General features: G+C 42.1%; 1 protein-coding gene across 1 annotated transcript; it reads left to right on the top strand.

Moving 5' to 3' along the window:
• LOC121623389 (homer protein homolog 1-like) lies at positions 1-19,932 on the top strand. Its single transcript, XM_041960661.1, has 9 exons — positions 1-1,027; positions 10,411-10,567; positions 11,823-11,954; positions 12,075-12,167; positions 14,342-14,484; positions 17,045-17,204; positions 17,297-17,407; positions 17,501-17,581; positions 18,202-19,932. The coding sequence occupies exons 1-9, from the start codon at positions 1,023-1,025 to the stop codon at positions 18,388-18,390; spliced, it is 1,071 nt and encodes a 356-aa protein (XP_041816595.1). The 5' UTR covers positions 1-1,022; the 3' UTR covers positions 18,391-19,932.
• Positions 19,933-21,452: the final 1,520 nt, after the last annotated feature.

Raw genomic sequence — 21,452 nt, 5'->3', positions numbered from 1 at the left:
ACCGGCGGCCGATGGAGCAGCAGCATCGCGCTTTAGCACCACCCGAATCCCGGTTTAACTCTTAAATTAAAAGTGGAGGATATAACAGGAAGTTAAGCTTGTTCAGCACTAACTCCACATACGTTATTAGCCTAAACATTTTTGGTTCACATCGACGTCTGTGAGGCTGTTGTAGTCTCGGAGGAGGAGGATGATAAAACCTGGAGGATGCACCGAGTGTTTTCCGTCTTTTCTCCAAAAGCGGAGATGAAGCTCCCTCTTGAAGGAAGATGTCTACCATCACCCAGCGGCGGCAAACGTCTCACTTGTGGCAGTAAAACACTCGGTTGAAGGAATTTAATGGCACAGCGGACGGCGAGAAAGAGCCAGCGACTGAAACTGGGATTTATAAACAGTCGGCTTACTGAGTGAGGGGTGAGATTGAAGGCTTTTTTCGGCTGAGGATAACTATCTGTCGGTCATATTTTAGTAGTGTCCTCTGTGGAGATCACACACCAGCAGCAAGCTAGCTTATTTAGACACCGTTCGCTATTTTACCGGTTAGACAACATTTTTGTTTGTCTCTTTCGACATTTTCTCGTTCTGTAAAAAAAGGAAACTTTACGAGCTTAATTTGGTTATTAATCACGCTGCCTTTCCTGTCAGTCTCCCCCGAGTTTAGCTCGATAATCCTCGTTTGTGCTGAATTGAGGAGTTTTATTTAAGCTAGCTAACGGTCGCTAACTACTGGCGCCAGCGCTGCTACTCGTTCATCATGCATGCGCCGACACGTTTGTTTGGCTGAAACCGACACCCAACCAAAATGAGCCCGAGGGCATAACAGCAACACCGAGCCATGTCGGACTGAGAGCAGCACCGTGGCTCCGCCGGCCGTGAAGTTACCACAACCAGAGCGGCTTTAGCTGGACAGAGAGAGAGAGTGAGGGGATCAAAAGCTGAAGCTAGCCTCCAGCCTGTTCACACCGCCCTCAAGAGACCACAGAGAGGATCATTTTCGACTCAAGCCACCAAATCCAGCAAAAATGGGGTATGTAGTTAACTTGCAGCGACGGCGAAATGTCCAGCTACACTTCTCCCTCTATATGTCTGGCTGACTTTGTTGTTTGTGGATTTGAGCTGCAGGTTTTTTGAGCAGGGCGCCACAGCTGAGTCTCAGCTGCACAGCCTGGCAAACAGTGCTAGCTAGCCACCCGTGGCTAACTGTATGAAGTCCTGCTGTCAGCTCTTGACACCCTGTCAGAAACTGAAGAAAATGCTTGGCCCTTGCAAACTAGCCCCAGAGATGCAACACTAAACCACGCTGTATGCTGCTGTTAGACATAGCTGTCCATTATATCCTCTCACGGCCTCCATATACTGACATTTTAGATGACTGAAGCCAAAAGATTAGGCTGTAATGAAGCAGGCTACTGCTGGTGAACTGACTGACAGCAGCTCAGACAGTTGCATATTTAGTTAAAGTGTCGTTTTTAAAAGGATGTTTGGGAAGTAAGAGCTATGCATTATTGTTTTATTGTCTATTCCAGAGGAAAACATGTCTAAAAAGAGAGGAATAATTTATTTTGTGCTGCCTACTTAAATCCCCAGCAGAGAATAATGATCTCTCCTGCACTTGGCTCGTGTAATGCATGCAGCTGAACCTGCAGATGTATGGTGATTCTCCTGATCAAGAGCGACCTAGTTCTTACTCCAGATGAAAGCAGATGATGTAGCATGTGATTGGTTTGTTGTCATATTGTGGTTGGAGTCGGGTGGTGTGGGGGGTGGGGGGGAGCGGGTTACTGCTTGCCTCCTCATGCAAAGCACATCCTCTGTAATTCTCAAGGCCAATGGTTATAATCCAGTCAACAATCAATTCCCCAGACACAGAAAGAGAGCGTGTCCTATGTGTGTACTTACCCCATAATTAGCAAGCCAGACTTAGTTGTTCCAACAAGTGTTGGAGCTCTGTTCGTGTATAATAGATGCTGGTAAACAAGCTGTCCTCCTGAAACTTGGCACTTCTGAGTAAAGCAGAGTGCAGGCAATATTTTCTACTTAACTGGTCAGGCCAGTAGGTCAGAGTTCGACTTGCTGCCAGCATGTTTTCACCGGAAACAGACACATATTTCTGGAGCACAGTGGCTGCCTGCTGTCACATGAATTTAGGCAGGCACATTACATGTAATAGTGAGACAACACATCCCTATTGATAAGTCTTATATTGACTGTTATACCTAGACCACATAAGGCGACAGAATTTTTTTTTTTGTTTTTTTAGTTTTATTGGCTGACAGGACTGAATATATCTGTGGATGATGTAGTGAAACTTAGGCAGCTTTGTGTGTTAACTATGGTATTTCACATATTTATCTAGTATTCTTGTAATTTGATGCATAACCGCTCTGCAGATGGCAATATTCTTACCCTCAGTGAGCCATTTTTTTCCTTTTTATTGCCCTTTTGCCTTTATTCTCATAATAACACAAGAGAGGTGATAAGAAGTGAGAAGAGGGATGACCTACAGCAGTTCAATTAAACATCACTGTGGAAATATCTCAAATTAATTCATGTAAAAGAAACGTGAGAGAGTGAAACATTAAAGATAGAACTGCAACAATTCATTGATTAGTTGTCAACTGTTGAATTATGGCCAACTGTTTTTATAATTGATTTGAGTAGTTTTTTAGGAAAAAAAAGGTAAAATTCTCTGATTCCAGTATCTTAAATGTGATTATTTTTTGGTTTCTTTACTTATCTGTGACAGTAAACTGAATATCCTTGGATTGTGGAAAAGACAAGACATTTGATGGCGTGCCTCTTCTTTTTATTTGTATTTATACTGTTGCTTTACGGTTCCTCAGGCATTCATCCATCTGACATGCCTCAAAACTGATACTGTGCTGGTCTCGTAGGGATTTTATAAGACCCAGAGAAGTGGCCCGGAAATATCTTGAGCAGAGACCATGATGAGAGCTGGTTATTGTCTTTAATAATAATAATAATAATAATAATAATAATTGTAACTGTGGGACTGGACTATCATAAAGGAAAGGGATGCAGCCTGGAGTTGTTCAAACCAAGGATATTGCAAAAAGAACTGAAACCTTTAGTTGATTTATTGATTACTCAATCAGAAAATTGATCTGCAGCTATTTTGGTAATTGTTTAATCATGGAAGTAATTTCTTTAAACACAAATAGCAACAGTTCTCTGGTTCCTGCTTCTCAAATGTGAACATTTTCTGTTTTTTTCTCATCTTCTGTGGTGTTAAACTGAATATCTTTAGGGTTTGGACTTCAGGCCAGACAAAACAAGACATTTTAGCATGACACCATGGGAACTGTGATTTTGTGATGGGTTGTTTTTGCTATTTGACTGCTATAGTAGCATAAACAATAAGATGTAGATTAATTGATGATGAAATAATGGTTAGTTGCTGCTAAATGAGATACACAGTTAACATTACTGACTTTGTAGTGCTGTGCCAACTCAGTCGGGTTTTCTTAGCACCATGTTTGTCTTTTTTATATCTTCTTACCGTTTCTCTTTCACTTACTTTATTGGTCTTAATATATTTTCCATGGACGCCAAGGATAAGTGTTCTGTTTTTTACTAATTACACCCAGAGTTTGTAAGGGCACTGAGAAAGATGCAGGGCTTCAGCCATCAGTGCATCTCTGTATCTTGAGAAATTGTGAGAAAAAAAGAATGAAAGCCAAAATCTTCCCTGCAAATGAGCATAAACACACACACATGCTGGACGCTCTGAGCCTGGTGAATGGCATATGGGTGTTTTTAAACTGGAGGTTGTGCCTTGCCAAGCCCCTGCTGCCTCCCTCTGCGAGTGGGTTAACCGGCAGCGACGCTGGGATCGGATTGGGCAGGAGAGCATGTGGGAAGGAGAGGGACAGATCGAGTTGGAGGATGTTCACGGCTCATGACCAGTCCCGTGTCACATGGCTGTTGCCATGACGACGGAGCAGCTAAGTTAGTAATGCAGGGTTATTTTTCCTGTGCCGAGCGGGCACAGACTGCAGCCGTCAGTGCTCTGACTGTCGCTGGAGTCAGATTGTTTTAGTTTTTCCCAGTGTATTCTTTCACACACAGTATAAGGGATGAATGTTTACTAGTTATTTTAAAAACAGTATGATGAGTACTTTATAGAAAAGCCTCTTTTCCTGCAAAGATGTCAAAAAAATTCTCAGGCATTTAATATGATGCTTTTCTTGGCCTTATTATAGTAAACTGAATATTATTGGGTTTTGTTCTACTGTTTGGACAAAATAAGACACTTGACGAGTTTTCCTTGAGCTCTAGGATATTAGGATGGGTATTTTTCCACTATTTTCTAACAACTGAGATTAATCTATAACAAAAATAATCATAAATTCCAAGATGACAGACAAAAGATATTAAGACGGTAATCTGCAGTTATTTTTACAATCAATTAAAGTAATTTTTAAAGTGAAATGGAAAAAAAAAACCCAATGTGAATCTTTCAGTTTGTACGTTTGTGTTGGACAGTTTGTACTTTTTTTTCTGATGTTTTATCCACCAAACGATCAATGAGTTAATGGAGAAAATAAACAGACGAAAAGAAGTGTTTGTCACGTCTTCTAAAGTGTGAGCATGGACTGCTTTTCTGTGTTTCGTATTGTTTGAAATTGAATGAATCTGGGTTTTGAATGGATGTTTTGGCAAAATAAGTGCCAGGATATTGGGATGGACATATTTCAGAACTTCCTAACAGACCAAACGATTCATCAGTAAATCAGGAATATAGCTGTCAGATTCATTGACATTGAAAATAATTGTTAGTAATGACGTCCAGCTCTGAATCCAAGTTAGTGTGAGGATAAATGTGGATTAACTGAGAGTCCTGAGCGACTGATATGCAGCAGTAGCATGTCCTGATAAAGAGCACACTGTATGCAGTTACAGGATCATCTGAACACATTACCCTCTCAGTCACAGACAGTGCATGTCTTTGTTTTCCGGTATGCAAACACTGGTGTCTGTGTGTGTCTTCTGTTGCCGTGAATGTTTCTGCTGGTTGTAAGTGGGGAACTGCTGATTTGATAACATCTGCGGTCAGATTCCTCTGTCAAAGCACTTGTCATTGAGACTTGAATGCCACAGTCCGTTTCATTGTGAAAAGGGATTATGGGCTAACAATCGCCACACACTCTCATAGAGACGCACACCACAGGGGCAGATTTTGATCTAGGCCACGCTGTCAGAATAATGACACCCTGAAATATAAAGTGACCCACTAAAACTGGTCAGGGCGCTCACTTTAACCCCTTGACAAATGATGAGTAATTGAGACTTTGACGCTGTGTGGAGCAGAGCCGAGTTCAGCATGTTTTAACAGTCAAATTAAAGCAGCGACTTAATCTCGTGAAGCCTCTGAATGTGACTCATTTTCTCCATTTGAAACAATGCAAAAGCAGTATCATGTCTTTACTAACAAAGTATTCCTGAATTAGGTGATTAGTTTCACTTTCTCGTTTCTCCGTTTCAGATTCGACACAGTTGATTTTCTGTGTTGCTCGGAAAAAATCAGATTACTAATACATGCAAATACTTGGTTTGAATTTAATTTATTTTAAGACAACAAAGAGCCAAACAGCTGAGCCATCGGCTGATAGATCAGTGTCTTCTACAGACATGGGAAACATTGTTCGCTCTATAAATCATTTGCTTTTTCAATAGATTCAATCTAACAGGAGCCTTTGTGTGAATCTTAACACCAATTTAGCGTCACAAAGTTTGAAAAACATGAAACTCCATTTGTACATGGTGTGGAGAAGCAGTCTGTCCTGAAAGATGTCAGTGAACTGAGTTCAATTCAGTGTTTGCGTAGAATTTAGTCTTTAAATGTGACAAAATGCAGTCTGAACTAAGCTACATATGCTACTTCATCATCTATTGATGAAAACTCTTGAATCTTTTACTCATCCAAAATTTGTCCTGAGTGACAAGTTCAGTAAATGAGAACGACTCTCTGGCTTACTCCCAACAGTCTGAACCGGCATTACCTCCAAGGCTGAGGAGCACATCATTAGCTAGCTATTCGCCACGTGGAAGGCAGACCTGGATGCTAACCCTATTACAGGTGAAAACATGCTATAATGCATGTTTCCTTATTCCCTTTTCATCAACTGCTGAGGAGGAGGAGGACTTTTTTCCCATGGACGTGTTAGCTTTAGCCTCAGTCTTTTTTGCATGATATTATGCATGTTTCATGTATGCTATCAATTCCATAGCTACAGGAATCTTGTTTTGAAGCGAGTTAGCTGGAAAGCCAGAGAGCGTTTTCAACCAATTCATGAAGCTAACGTTAGCTTACTCACTTGTGTAGCAGCAGCTGCTAAAATCTGACAGACAGCAGCCAACTTGGAAGCCTGCTTTTGTTTACCTCTGTGTGAAATTAAGAACGACTCTTTCAAAACTTAGTGAATTTCAATGCTAAATCTGCCATATTTTAAGCTGCATATGTGCTGTGTGAGAACAGAAAGATAAGCATGATCACTGAGGGTAAGCAAACGATCAATTTAGGAGCCAACCAACCAAACTCTCCGGTTGGTTTTTACATAATATTTTGTCCAGAACGTGTCACGGTGGATAAAAGGGAAGAGTCGCTGTAAGCAAATCATGTCACAGGAAGTGAAACCTCTTCATGGTGATCAGTGACTCACACGAAACCTGCACATCAAAGACAAATGTGGTCAGTGCCGCATACACAACATGATCTAAAACTTTATTTTCATATTTACTTGTCAATGTATATAGTGCAGAATATTCTCTGCATCCAGCCAGCCTGTTGGAGCTGGTGTGAATCCCGTGCACACACCCTCACAATACCCCCATCTCTCTCATTAACTGTGTCTATCTTTAAATAACGTCTGCAGAGTTTCCACTCTGCAGACTTAATTAACAGACTGAGACATGAGGAGAGGTTCCCAGAGAGGGGGACAATGGCTGTGTCCCAGAGGAGACCTGGGACACTCACCTCCCAGCCAAGCAATTAAATCTACTTTCCCTAAAGGCTGGCAGATAGACGTCTTAGGACCAGAGCTACATTAAGTCAAGATAAAGAGCTGTTTTATTGTTGGGCTTTGTTACTAATGAAGAGAGGGCATTCAGTGCTTCTGTCTTCATCTCCGTCAGTTCGAAGTCCAGCAGCAGCTCACTGCCCTGTTCGAGATCCTTTTTGTTGTTTAGTCAAGCAAATACAGCCAGGAGATTCTACGGCTCCTACACACTGATCTAAGAGCCAGAGTATAACCTTACTTTAGTGGCTCATCGAATGCCTCAATGTTGCACGGCTGAAGTTGCTGGATCAAAAGGTGATGTGTTCGTTTTTGTCTTGTTGTTCAGAGTGACACGACTGTGAAGGACAATTTCAGTTATCAGAGACTCTGCAGCAGAAATGGGAAGGGATTATATTTTTGCATTTTGGATACCTCTTTTGCATTTAGATACCAGTTTAAGATAGAGGCATCAGCATGGTAACCAAAACACGTACAGACGTCACTATCTGCATGACGTTGTTTTTTAGCCATGCTAGCAGCGTTGGTCTGGAGACCCAACGCTTTGATCCAGACTGAAATATGCCAACAATTATTGTTTATATGTAAACTTAATGCCATTTCATGACATTCATGGTGCCCCGAGGGTGATCCCGACTCTTCCTCTAGCGTCACCAGCAGGTCAAATTTGTATATTTAAATGATATCACAGCATGGTTTGGCTCACAAGTTCATACACAGTAGACATTCATGGTGCTCAGAGGATGAATCATACAGATTTAGGTGAATCTGGAACTTTTCCTTGAGATATTCGGTTTTGAGTGGTATGTCTCAACAACTATTGGATGGATTGTCATGAAATCTTGTACATACAGTACATTCCTCTCATGATGGCGTGTAATAACTCTGGCGATCCTCAGACTTTTCATCAGGTCAAAATTTGAATTTGTCCATTGCTTTGGTTTATGACCAAAATCGATACGCAGCACATACTGGATTTCTCTGCTTAGGATTTAAATATCTGATTAATACTGAAATTCCATCATTTTGAAAATCACAAATCGCTGAAACTGTTTTTGTTTTCAGCTTTTAAAGTGGCCTTTAGATGAGAGGGTTGCAGCATAGTCTGCATGTTCTTGTTTGTAATGTAGTAACTCAAATGTGATTTTTGTCCATTTTCATTGTAAAACTTGATAATTTGATCTCCTCCTGTACATTTTTGACAATCTATCCTCCTTTTATCTGGGGAAAATGACTTGTTCGTGTATCAGTCCCGCGCTTGGATATTTTGAAGGAAAATTTGGGGCCTTTCCAAACAGAATCTGTGCGTCTCCAGGCAAAAAATCTGCTCTTATTTTCTTGTGGATTTCCACGAGCATCCAGACCAGTCACAACCAGACAGTTATAGCTTGTTCTGCCTTTAATCCAAGACCCTGGGAGATTTGCATCCATAGCAATGTTTGGGCGCCATCCAGAGCCTGCTGATCTCTGTATGTCAGCACAGGTGCTTCCAGGTCACCTTTGGCATCGCTGCTTCACTTCACTGTGTCTGCGTCAGTGTTCGCCCGCTGCTCAGCTCTGGCCTGCACACACTCACGCGTACGAGGCCTCAAATACAACAATCCTGCTGCTTTTTTCCAGCAGGAATCATTCGAGCGTGTCACTTTGAGCTGCCTCTGAGACGGGTGAAAGTGGTGTTCAGGATGAAATGAGTGACAGCCAAGACACCGGTAGTGTCTAGTGTCTCCACAGCTGCACCTGCCAAAGGAGCGTGGAAGCGTACCAGCCCTCTCCACGGTATCGATCTGAACCCGCGTGATCTCGTCAGTCAATCGACCTGCCGTTTGTTAATGAGTCTGATCTCCCCTTTGTCATGCAAGTTGCTCTGGAGCGGCGCCAGCGTTGGCGAGAGGCATGCCGAGCCTTTGCTTTAACTTATGTCAGCTCTCTGCACCTCTATTGGGCCTGTCTGTCCTCGTCGGGAGCCGATGGTTGTCCGTGTCTGTGTGGGCTCCGCGGCATTGTTCAGCTCTGTTATTTTAAAATTAGAGGCAAATTAGCATATCTGCCCTTTCTTTTGCTGCTGTTAAAAAATGCATAATTCCTGCCTGATTTTTATCTTAGCCGCCTACACAGTCATTCCTCTCCTTCTCCTGCATCCAGGTTATATTCTGCATTTCTTATCCAGTACTTTCTTTGTCCTCTTTGGATTTCCATTTTATTGCATTTTGTTTCTGTCTGATTTTTGACTTGTCAGAACATGAGTGAGTCTTTCCATATCACATGTCTTGTATATCTCTTTGCACCATTACCTTGGAATTGTCTTCTTGGTCACTGCTAATAGAAGTTTATATTGGTCCTCATGTTGTATTTTTTCCTCATGTTGCCTAAACAATTTAGAACGTCAATTCATATCACTAATATCACTTTGATATTTACCCAAACAACACCTCAGTTCATTCCCATTCTCCGACACTGATGCAGCAGTGTTGTAACACCGTAAATATCATTAAGGTCATCCAACTTCCAGCATTATGATTGTTTGTATAACACTAAGTTGTCAAGCTTCCCTAAGGCTTTATTTTGAACATGAATCATTTGTAATGACTCTGCCTTCATCACCCGCTGACTGTGAAGGTTCATTAACTCCAGCTAATGAAGTGATCATTACATTGTGGTTTATTTGTCTTTTGGAACATTTTAGAAATCTACATTATGAAGCGGATTTTAATATTTGCACATTTATTTGATTTGATTTCTCCTACAAGTTATTTTTTGCAGATACAAAGTGAACTGAATATGTTTACTTTCCTCCCTTTTGTGCCACATCTGACGAAGACGAGTGTGTGCGCACACACTTGTTGTTAGTGTGAAGGGTTTTTTTCCCTCGACCAGTCGCTGGTGGTGCAGCAGCAGAGCAGACCAGTGAATTATGGATGTGCTGGGATCTGGGAAGCCATTTCTCTCACCTTCCTCTGATTCATCACGTCCGTCAGTTCTTCCACTTCCTGTCCTTGCGAGGACAGTGTTAGATATTTGATGTGGAGCTTTATTCACACATTTTCTTTTGTGTCTTTGAGCCACGCTTACAGTCGGCAAGCACCACTGTGCTTAAGTACAAGCTCACAGATTAGCATGTTAGCATGGCTGTAGACTTGCTGATGTGGCTGCACTGGTGACCAAAGCTAAAGTTTTCATCACGCACGAACTGTTCTTGTCTGTTGTTTTCTCTATTTTGGTGCAACTAAATCCTGTTTTTCCTCCCCACAGGCTGATGTTCACTTACACACCACATATTTAAGGGAGCTCAACCTCAGAGCTGACGCCTTTAACCAGATACTGATCGTTCCATCTCTCCCCCCTCCCCCCCGTGTTTCTTCCTTTCACTGCACAGAGAGCAGCCCATCTTCAGCACACGGGCCCACGTCTTCCAGATCGACCCAAACACCAAGAAGAATTGGGTTCCCACCAGCAAACATGCTGTCACGGTCTCCTACTTCTTCGACAGTACCAGGAATGTATATCGAATCATCAGTCTGGATGGATCGAAGGTGTGTGTGCACTGTATGTAGCGTTCAGTACAGTGTTTGTGCAGTCTCAAATTTCTACCAGACATTCGTTTAGTGGTCACTTCTTCAAAACTCAGAGCTGTATCTCCATCAGTTGGAGCTAAGGATTGGTACATTCATAAAGAACACTGTCTTCTTTACATATTGTAAATATATAGGATTATGATGTTGTCGGTATATCCCACCTGTACCCTCAGCTTGTCTGACAGGCTTGCCTCGCCCTGGCCTCTCGGTGCTGGAGCAGTGAAGGGGCGGCCGGCCTGTCATATCTATGTGGCAGTGATTATTTTAGTCTAGAGAGAGGTGCAGGGGTGGAGTTAGCATGGTTATGTAAGAGCCGCTCTGGGTGACTACTGCTGTTGTTGAACCAGCAAGTTTTGCTGTGTTCTGCTGGAAATAGCAGAGAATGGGTGGGCTGCTGCTGGAGGACATGATTATCCCGACAACAATAAGTCTTCTCTGCAGAGAAAAAGAAAACAAACAGAGATGGAGGCCACACAGTGACAGGTCTCTCTGGATGTTTCTTTCCTGATCCCAGAAGCGAGAAAACTTCCGGGAAAAACTTGAGAGTTGTGCTCAGTTCTGAGAATTAATTGTTGTCCTTTCTCAAATATTGCGCCGAGGAGAGCAAGAAAACGTCAGCGATCGCGGCTAACACTGACAAACAACGTTAGCTAGCATCACACTAATCACCAAATAACAGGCACACGAAACTAACAATTCAGATACTACACAACTACTTGCATATAAACATTTTCAGCGGGTGGTAAGTTGCTCTTTAAAGGCAAAACAATCTCAACTCAAGGTCAACTTCCTGTACTCACTTTTTCTGGAGCCCCGGAGCTCAGAGTCATGGGAAGTAAATCTGCCGATAAGATCTGTGTGATTGAAAGTAAATGGACCTTGAGTTTAGATTTCTTTTGTGTGTGAATATTAAAGGCACCTTAGCAGTAAATTGAAGGTTGTCTCACAAGCATCTGAGCTCACCTTTCTCCCAGCACAGCCGGCAAGTCCTCCCACACTAATCAATAACATTACAGTCAGCTGGGCTCACTTCAGAACTCCTCATTGACTGCTTCCTGTTTACCAAACAGTGGGAATACAAACCCACAACTATACATGACGCACATTCACATCCACCAGCTCCCAGTAGATATCGCTAAAGGGAGCCGACCTCACTTACAGCTGCGACTGTTTCCTGAGTCAGTGAGGCTTCAACAGACATTTATGTTCACAGGCCATTATCAACAGCACCATCACCCCCAACATGACGTTCACCAAGACATCGCAGAAGTTTGGCCAGTGGGCCGACAGCCGGGCGAACACTGTCTACGGCCTCGGCTTCTCGTCTGAGAGCAACCTGTCCAAGGTGAGAGCGCCGGACTCAGACCCACAAGAGACGGATTTTCATATACGTGTGAATGCTCTCTCAAAAACTGGAGGTTGGTGTTGAGTTGCCGTGGTATGACTTGCCCCTGTTGCTTTTTAGTTTGCAGAGAAGTTTGCTGAATTCAAAGAGGCAGCGCGGTTAGCCAAGGAGAAGTCTCAGGAGAAGATGGAGCTCACCAGCACTCCCTCTCAGGTAGCAACACCATCACCACCATTGCATCCGGACATGCTCTGCACACTGGACGTTGAAGAAGTCAACATATACACCATATCCACGCGTTCCTGGAGGAAGGAAGAAGGAGTGTCCAAAACTATCAACAGACAACACAAGCTTAAAGCACAGAAGCTCCATTTATGCAGCTAACATAAGCGTAAAGATAGCATTAGCTTAAGGTCCTGCTGTTTCACTTCCTGCATCGGGTAAAAGCATGGAAGCATTGTCATTCTGGATGTTGTATTAATTTGTATGAACCTGTTTGCCGTGAAATCTTACCATACGCTCGATATAGAGACATAAAGCCAGATGTCTTATGTTAGTGCAGAAACTCATAAGAAAGTATGTGAGCACAGGATCATGAAAAGAGACACAATTCATGTAATAGCTGCTGTAAAAACTTACCTTAAAAAATGTTTTTCTTCTCCAGTTTCTGTGCAAAACTGTGTACCACCTGATGGCTAAATGCTAATAGCTAATTCTGCACTCTGAGCTAACAGGAAGGTTTTCTTCTTGAGATTTTGCTTCCTGTGATTTGTGCAGTTCAAGACAAAAACTATTCATCTTGATCTCATCAGCTCTCAGTCGTTCTGGTTTAATAGTTTTTGCAGTGAGACACATTTTCCCTTCAGAATCAGTGTTAATTCAGTGTTAATGTGTTAATAAGGTTGGTAACCAGCCCCATGCGACACTGAATTTTAGCTAGAAATGAATGAGAAATGAATGTAATCGTGTACGACGACTCCTGCAGCAAAAGTCTTGATGAAAGCAGTTGTTTTCTGTTTCGCTCAACATTCTGCTCACATTCAGCCGCTGGGCTAACACCTTGCGGCTTGCTTTACCTCCTCTGCTCTCCCGAATCATTCCTCCTCAGGGTGGCGCTGTAAAAAGGAATGTGTTGTCAGTCAACAAACCTGTTAAAAAGAAGGTAAAAACAAGTGGAAAGGAACATTTTCATGACTCCGATGGCCCTTTTTCCCCAGTCTCACCCCAGAGTTACTGATGCAAACTCCCCTCGGGTGTCTCCCCTGCAGCGTTCTTGCAAAAAAAACTGAGAGCACAGTGATGTATCTGACAGATTTTTGCACATCAATAAAGCTCACATCATAAGGCTTATCACTTATCAACGTTGTTTTGATATTCAAGTCTTTCTTTCTTGGGAGAACCCTGCCATCATCCGTCTATCATCCTAATGTCAGACTAACAACCAGAGGAACCCCATCTGTGAATTTCCCTCACAAACCCTCCACAGATGACCCTCCAGTTCTCCATTCATGCTCTCAAAAACCTTCACTAAAGCACGTCTGAGCAGCTGCCGATCACAAATGATGCCAATTGTGCAGAGATGAATGAAACGGGGACACAGTGTCTTCACAAAAAGGAAGTTCTGAAGTTCACAGTTCTGAAATGACTTTTGAAATGAAAAAATAATGGGTGTTAAAAGTATTTTTAAGCTCTACAAACAATCGTTAACCCAGCAGCTCGGGCACAAGAATCGACTTTAAAGAAATAAATAAATACATGGATCGAGTCGCAGAGACAACGTCCTGTCTGTGAAGTTCATTTTGTGCCTGCTGTTATAGTTAAGAGAATTCCTTTTCAGCAGACAGTGCAGTGAATTTTTGAGCGCATGGATTCATTAACACATCATCACAGTTGTTGTGCCTCATGATCCAAATTTAAAGGCATAGTTCAGCTGTTTGGGAAAACTGCTTGTTCTCTTTCTTGCTGGAAGTTACAGGAGAAGATCAATATCACTCTCATTTCTGTGCGCTAAATGTGAAGCTACATCCAGCAGCCGGTTAGCTTAGCATAAAGAGTAGAAGGGTGAACATATTGCCTACCTCTGTCCAAATGTGAGAAAATCAGCCTACCACCACCCCTGACGCTCAGTAATTAACACAAATGAATTAACAAGCTTATATTGAGCCTGTCTCCATCTGTTTCCAGTCTTTATGCTAAGCTAAGCTAACCCTCTCCTGGCTCTAGCGTCATGATTAGCGTACACAGATGAGAGTGGTGTCGATCTACTCGTCTAACTCTCGGCATGAAAGCAAATGAGCTTTTTCCCAAAATGCTGAACTGTGTCTTTAACAAAAAAAACTTTTTTTTTCTAACACTGTTTTTTCTGTTTCATCGACGCGTCCACGCAGGAGTCCGCACCGGGCGATCTGCAGTCACCTTTGACCTCAGAGAGCATCAATGGTACAGACGATGAGAGAGTCACACCGGACACACCTCAGCACACCGAAGCCAGAGCAGAGCCTTCCCAGAATGCACTGCCCTTCTCACACAGGTAGACCTCAGGTCGCAGAGACCAAACGTGGGCGTCCTGCTTGTTCACAAACCTTTAAACCGTCAAGGCCTCCTGATCAGGAAATCGTCCCGTTCGGCAGAGTAAATGAGAGTTTCTTGTCCGTTAGCGGCTCTCCGGAGTGCTGATTTAAAATGAAATTGGCACAGTGCGGCACAGATCGCTGCAGCTCATCGTTCGTTCATTATTAATCTGCTCCCCCAGGCCTCTGGACAGCATGAAAGCATCACAGTAAAACACTATGCATGCTTCCTATTAATTATAAACCACTAGATGAGCAGAGATAGTTTTGTCAGCTGTGCTTTAGGGGATATTAATGCAGCAGGAAGGTTGACTTTAAAGAATTTCTAACCTTGTATGAATTGAAGTTTTCCAAAATGCTTTTTGTTTTACAAATATGTCGGAGAACACCGTCCTCCTCCTGCAGGACAACAACACTTCTGATACTTGTAATTCATTACTTAAGTCATTTATGAAGCAAAGATGCCAAATATTTGTATTGTAAACTGAATATCTTTGGAATTTTAAGTGTTTATTGCACTAATCGAGACGTCACTTTGGATTAATCAGAACAACAATCCACAGACGAGTTCAGAATTGAAATCAAAGATAATTGCAGCCTGAAGCTGAGCAGACACTGGAAGGATTAACCCAGATTTTAGCCCTGAATATGTCGCCCCCGACTAATTGCGGGACAAATTATTCCCAGATCGATGCGTCATGCGTGATTAACTCTGTGACCGGTCAAACAGTGCAGCTTTCACATGGATTTCTGGTCGACAGTCTTGTTCTTTGAGCTCTTCTGCCGGCTGATTTCCCAACATGCCCGCTCTCAGGTGTGTGTTCACCTGTGGAGCTTTTGTTTTACTATCACTGAGGTAGTGTTTTACATGTTGTGGCTAAACCTGTAGTCTTGCCTGAGGCTGCTGTCCTATGAAAACTGAACTTCACTGCAGAACAGACACCCAGTATCTGCCCAGTTTAAACCGATGGAGAGGATTTAAACCAGTTTGTCTGCTCAAAGACTTCTGATCATGATGGCAACGAAAGAAAATCTCAACGTGCAGCCTCTGATCTCACTGAGTACAGTTATGTTTCACAGGGAGATATTGTACTTTTACTTCATTCCAGTTATTGGGTTACTAGTTACTACAGATTACATGTATCTGTATCAATAATAAGGATCCATTAACACAAACGTGTTCCTCTCTGCTTCACAAATACTTAAACTTTTAGTGACACCTCTGTACTTTACTTCAGTTAATGATGAGAAAACTGTTTCCATCACTGATCTGAAGTCAGTTCAGGTGTGAGAGTAGGTTTCGCTGCGAGGGGATTATGGGTAGACGACAGCAGATCCGACATGTGATAGGCTGCAGCTCTTCGTGCTCAGAAAGCTTCACACGGCGTGAAGCGGCTGAAGTTACAGGAACTGGGATTGTTATTCAGCCTCACATGGAAACTGGTTCCTGCTGGTTCACTTTGTGTTGGTCCGTGTGAGCTGGTGTTCACACGCAGCGAGCCAGAGATGCTCCAACGTCTCCACCACACAAACTTTGAGAGTCGGCCTTTCTTTTTTTTAAATACTTTCTGGTTTAAATCCACTTTTTCCCCAACAGATTTTCATACTGAGAGTTTACAGTGTGAACAGCAACTAATGAATTCAGGAGGAAATAAAATTATAGTATGTTTATACAATCAGCTCATTTTTGTGTTCAAAAAAGAAACGAAAGGAAAAAAAATATCAGTACACATGTACATACACACACTCCTATAAATACACACATATACACCTGCACTCACAGGTGAGCATACCTGCATACTGTAGGCACACTTTCATATAAAAATACACATTAAAATTGTGTATTATTATACCATTTACCATTAAAGGTTCACTGCACAGAAAAATCTTTCCTCTAATCTTGTAGAGAGACGGGGGAAGCTGGTCTCCAGCATGTTTTTAATAAATGTATTATTCTGCTCTGGTGATTGCAGGGTCAGGTTGAAAACATGCAGTTTTTTGACTTTTGATCTATTGATCGCTTCAGTTTCTGGGGAACATCAGTCAGAACTGAAGTGATTAGCTGTTGATCAGTCGTAACAATAAATGTCTCCCAGTGGTGGAATCTAACTATTTCCTCAAGTACTGTACTTCAGTACAATTTTGACATACTTGTACTTTACTTGAGTATTTCAAATGTATACTACTTTATACTTGTACTACCTTACAGTTCAGAGTTACTCATAGTTACTACTTCTACATAAATAAATCTGATGATAGGATTCTGTACTTTACTTCTGATGTACTCAGTATTGCAGAAAGTATCTGAACATCGACCGACATGTATTCATTACATCTAAAAACTGTTCTGCATAATACTAATGTTGTATCTGTACTTTAACTGTTGATACTTTAAGTACATTTTGCTGATAATACTTGTATACTTCAGTAATGTTCATCTTCACCCCCTGATATTTTTCCTGTTACTGGAGTAAAGGAAGTGAACACTTGCTCCCCCACTGTCTCCCCTTCACATCCCAGTTCATCCAGCATCAATAAGCACTGGGAGGCGGAGCTGGCGGCTCTTAAGGGGAACAACGCCAAGCTGACGGCGGCTCTGCTCGAGTCCACGGCCAACGTCAAACAGTGGAAGCAACAGCTGGCGGCCTACCAGGAAGAAGCTGAGAGGCTGCACAAACGGGTGTGTGTGATGTGCTGAAGGCTGACTTTTTTCAGTTTTTCATGCACACACACACACACACACGCTGAAGGTTTGTGGTGTTTGTATTCCAGGTGACGGAGCTGGAGTGTGTGAGCGGCCAAACAACAGTCATCAAATCCCAAAAGACAGAACTCAACCAAACGATAGAAGAGCTGGAGTCGGCTTTGAAGGCCAAGGAGGAGGTACGAGGAGTGTGTTCCACGTGTTAGTATCGTATCACACACACACGCATGTCATGTGATCTCAGTATTTACTCTTTGTGTCGTCACCTCCAGGAGTTGGAGAGACTTAAAGCAGAGGTGGAGAGTGCCAATGAGTTCCAGTCTCAAAAAGAGTCACTTGCACTGAAGCTACAGGTGAGAAATACTCTGTGCTGACCCGTAGCTACATGTTGGCACTAACCCTGCATCCATGTCACAGTCTGCCAGTGGTGGAGGAAGTATTCCTGTCCTTTACTGAAGTAAAAGTACTAATATCGCACTGTGAAAATACTCTGCTGCAAGTAAAAGTCCTGCATTGTTGAGGGCTGTTTAAGGTGGAGCTAACATTACTTTATATGCTGTTGTGTAGCTTATCCTTAATATTATAGCTCCATTTATTTGTTAATTTATGTAGTACTTATACTACGTCATCTTGTGTATATGTATTTCCAGTCTCATGGAGTTCTTCTGCATGTGTATAAAAAGTTTACCTTCTCCAGTAGGTGTAGGAAGAACACTGTCTGCTCGAGGCTATGTTAGCCGCTACTAGCATTACACCCCCCAGTCTCTGCCTAACTGTCAGTTAATGAGTTGCATTGTGGGTAATATAGGCACATGATGTTGACAAAGATTTGTGGAATTAAAAAAGATACCTGATTCCTTTTAGGTGATCTGGTTTTGATCTGTTTTTCATTTAAAGATGGCCACCAGCCACCTGAGTTTGAGCACTGTTTGAAGCACCACGTCCTGTTTTCTGTTTTTGCCGTTGGTTTCAGGACACGGAGTCGAGGAACCAGACGCTGGAGGCTCAGCTCAGCGATCTGGAGCAGCGTCTGGAGAGCAGCCAGCAGGAGAGGGAAGCCTTTCGCAAGAGCCTGCGCTCGCTGCTGGAGCTGCTGGACAGCAAGATCTTCGAGCTGACGGAGCTGCGAGACACGCTGGCCAAGCTCCTCGAGGGCAGCTAGAGAGACCGCCACCCAGACCACCACCACCCCCACCACCACAGCCAGCACTCAGAGAGGAAATCACCTGCATGTCTGCACTCGCATCGCCACAGACACGTGAAACGACTTGAATTCTCTCTTCTTCTTCTTTTTCTTTTCCACATGTATAAGATACGTGTAAAAGAGTATGTTTACACACAACTTTATGCATTAACGGTACACACACGTTACTACGGTACACGTTTACAAACACGCCAAGTGACGAGGCTTTGCTTGGACCATGCCTTCCCTCCGCTCCGCTCTGGAACATTGACTCTGACAACACGTTAAAACTCTTTTTTTCTCTCTCTCTCTTTGAATGTCATTCCGTTTGACGGGACATTGAATTTTGGGTTTTTTGCTCCTTCAATCATGAAGACTTTGCTAATTCAAGACGACCTGCGCTTTTTTTTTTTCTTTTGTTCTTTTGAGCTTTGCTTTGGTGCATCCTTCGATCGCCCGGTGTCGGCGATTTTTCTCTTCCTCGCGTCATCATCAGCCAAATGAAAAGTCACACGAGAAGGACTCAGTTCGACTTTTCCTTCGCTCTGAGGTCAGTTTCTTTTAAGTTATTTGAACTCTGGAGGGGTCGAATGTCGTGAGGGAAAAACTACAAACCTCCTGTGACTTTAATCAACAGAGGGACTGCCAAAAAAAAAAAAACCCCAGAGAACGGCCGGTGAGGACAATGACTTATATTCTTCTACAATATGAGCAATACAAAAAGGGAGCATCAGAGGGTAAACAACACTTTCCACTCTCACTTTCAGGTAATTTTACTCTCACAAGCGAGGCGGATTTTATTCAGCAGTCTTTCTTTCTATACACTTTTTTTAAAGAATACTACTCCAACAACTTCATAGTGCACTTGTAAAGATGGAGTTTGTGTGTGTGAGTGAATCAGTTTTCTCTCCCCTCTCGTTTCTGTTGCGACTTGAAGTGCAATGATTGAATCCTTTTTTTTTTGTTAATTTATTACTGAAGTAGCTGTTAGTGAAGATGACGATGACAGTTGTACAAAAGCAAAGATCTTACTCCTTGTTTTCACTTATCTTTTTTTTATTGTCTGGTACGTGAGTGTCGAGGTGGTTTTGCTTTTGGAAAAACTGGCAATATTTTTGAACTATTTATCAGAGGAGGAGGAAACAGCAGCGATCGCAGGTTGGATTTGCAGAGAATCTTTTTTTCTTTTGCCAAATAATGTTCTCTTGTACAGATTAGAATTTTTGCTGATGTTGCCTTTGGTACAGAGATGCATCAATGGTAGCTGACAAGCGGTACTTTATTTTGTGGGGTTTACTATTGCCAAAAATTCAGCAGCGTTTAGAGGAATACAGCATACACACCTGAGGAACACTATTAAAGGGCTTGTTGTTTGGTTCGGGTACGTTTGGGAGACTTTATCACGTTGAAAACGATGGATATTGCAGCTTGAAAGGGAAAAAGACATTTGAATAAGACTTTTAAATGTTGATTATACCACATGCTTAAAAACACAAATTGTAATTTTGAGTTTATAGTAAAACAAAAGAAAATGAAAATCGTGCAGTGGTGTTGTTCTTTCACAAGCTGGTGGTCAGATCTTTTACAGCAGGTTGAAAATATGGTTTCTAAAACACTCACACTTAAAATATCCTTACAACTGCAGCATTATCGTGTTATAAACCATTTATTACAGCTTTATAAATGCTAAATGCATATTAAGAGTCTGGTTCTTACATCAATGAGCATTCAAAGACAACTTGTTGGAGCTTAATTTTATTTTGAAAGGAAAAAATATATAATTGGGATATAGAAAGCGGAGAGGAATGTCATGATAGGAAACAAAAACAGCAACAAAAGGTAAACGTTATAAAGTACATTTACATTTGTATGCTTTAAAAATCATTTAAAATATGAAGTTTCAATAAATACTTCAATACATTTAGGCATGCGGATATATTTTTTTTTCGTGATTTACATTTCATTACAGTATAATTCATAAACTGACTTTTTCATCTCAATTATTGCACTTACGTTGTGATGGGTTCGTCCTAAAAACCAGTCACATGCATAAGGTCATAAACGTTAACGGTGAAACTTTAAGCGTGGGAGAAAATCTACACGTTAAACAAAAAAAAAGCCCAAATACAGAACAGGACTGAGGGCAAAGTGAGTTACTGACACTGAGCTGCCAAACATGACCACATCATGAAAGAGCTCTGTGGATGAAAGAGTCTCACGGTTTGAGCCAGGATGTTGTCGTACTGCACGCGAACAGTTCAGAGTCGTGATGATTTTAACATTTAGCATCACTGTACTTGAATGGCAGCTGTGACTCCACCTGCGTTCAAACAGCTCGGCTTGCTGAGAGTCAGATGAGAAGATTGATACCACTTCAATGTCTGAACAGTAAATATGTGGAGCTACAGCTGGCAGCCAGGTAGCTTAGCTTAGCATTAATTCATATTTACCTGCAGACATGAGAAAGGCATCGAGCATCAGCATCAATCCCCGATGAGAAAGCGAATACATGTAATTCCCAAAATGTCAAACTGTTCCTTTAAATTCAGCCATCAGTGCATGACTTGTTGAATACAGGAAGTTAAATGAGTTTAGTTTTCAGTTTAAGACCGGTTTGACACAGTTAACACATAAGAGACTGGTATAAAAATCACACACACACACACACACACAACAAACTCCAGTAAGTAAGTAAGTTTGGAAAAAAAAAATCTTTGAAAGAAAAAACAAACAAGGCAGTGGAAAGAGGGAAGACTCCCTCAGGTTCATAAAACAACTAAATACAAACATCACACATGAGCCACATGATGCCAGGTGTGCAGCGCAGGAGGCTGCAGCAGGTACCAGCAGAGGGCGCCGAAGCCTCAGACTGCAGCTGAACTGATCCTGCTAGCAACTGCTATTACTATCATCAATTAATCCATTCATCATTTAGTCTAAAAATCTGTGAAAATCGGTTTCCTGAAGCTCAAAGTGACGCCTTCAAATGTTTCAAATTCAAAAGTCCAAACAGAGAAAAGTTAATGCTTTAAAAAAATGAC

This window comes from Chelmon rostratus, chromosome 19, assembly GCF_017976325.1.
Source record: "Chelmon rostratus isolate fCheRos1 chromosome 19, fCheRos1.pri, whole genome shotgun sequence".
NCBI classification, from domain to species: Eukaryota; Metazoa; Chordata; class Actinopteri; order Chaetodontiformes; family Chaetodontidae; genus Chelmon; species Chelmon rostratus.
This window is presented reverse-complemented; position numbering and strand designations above follow the sequence as displayed.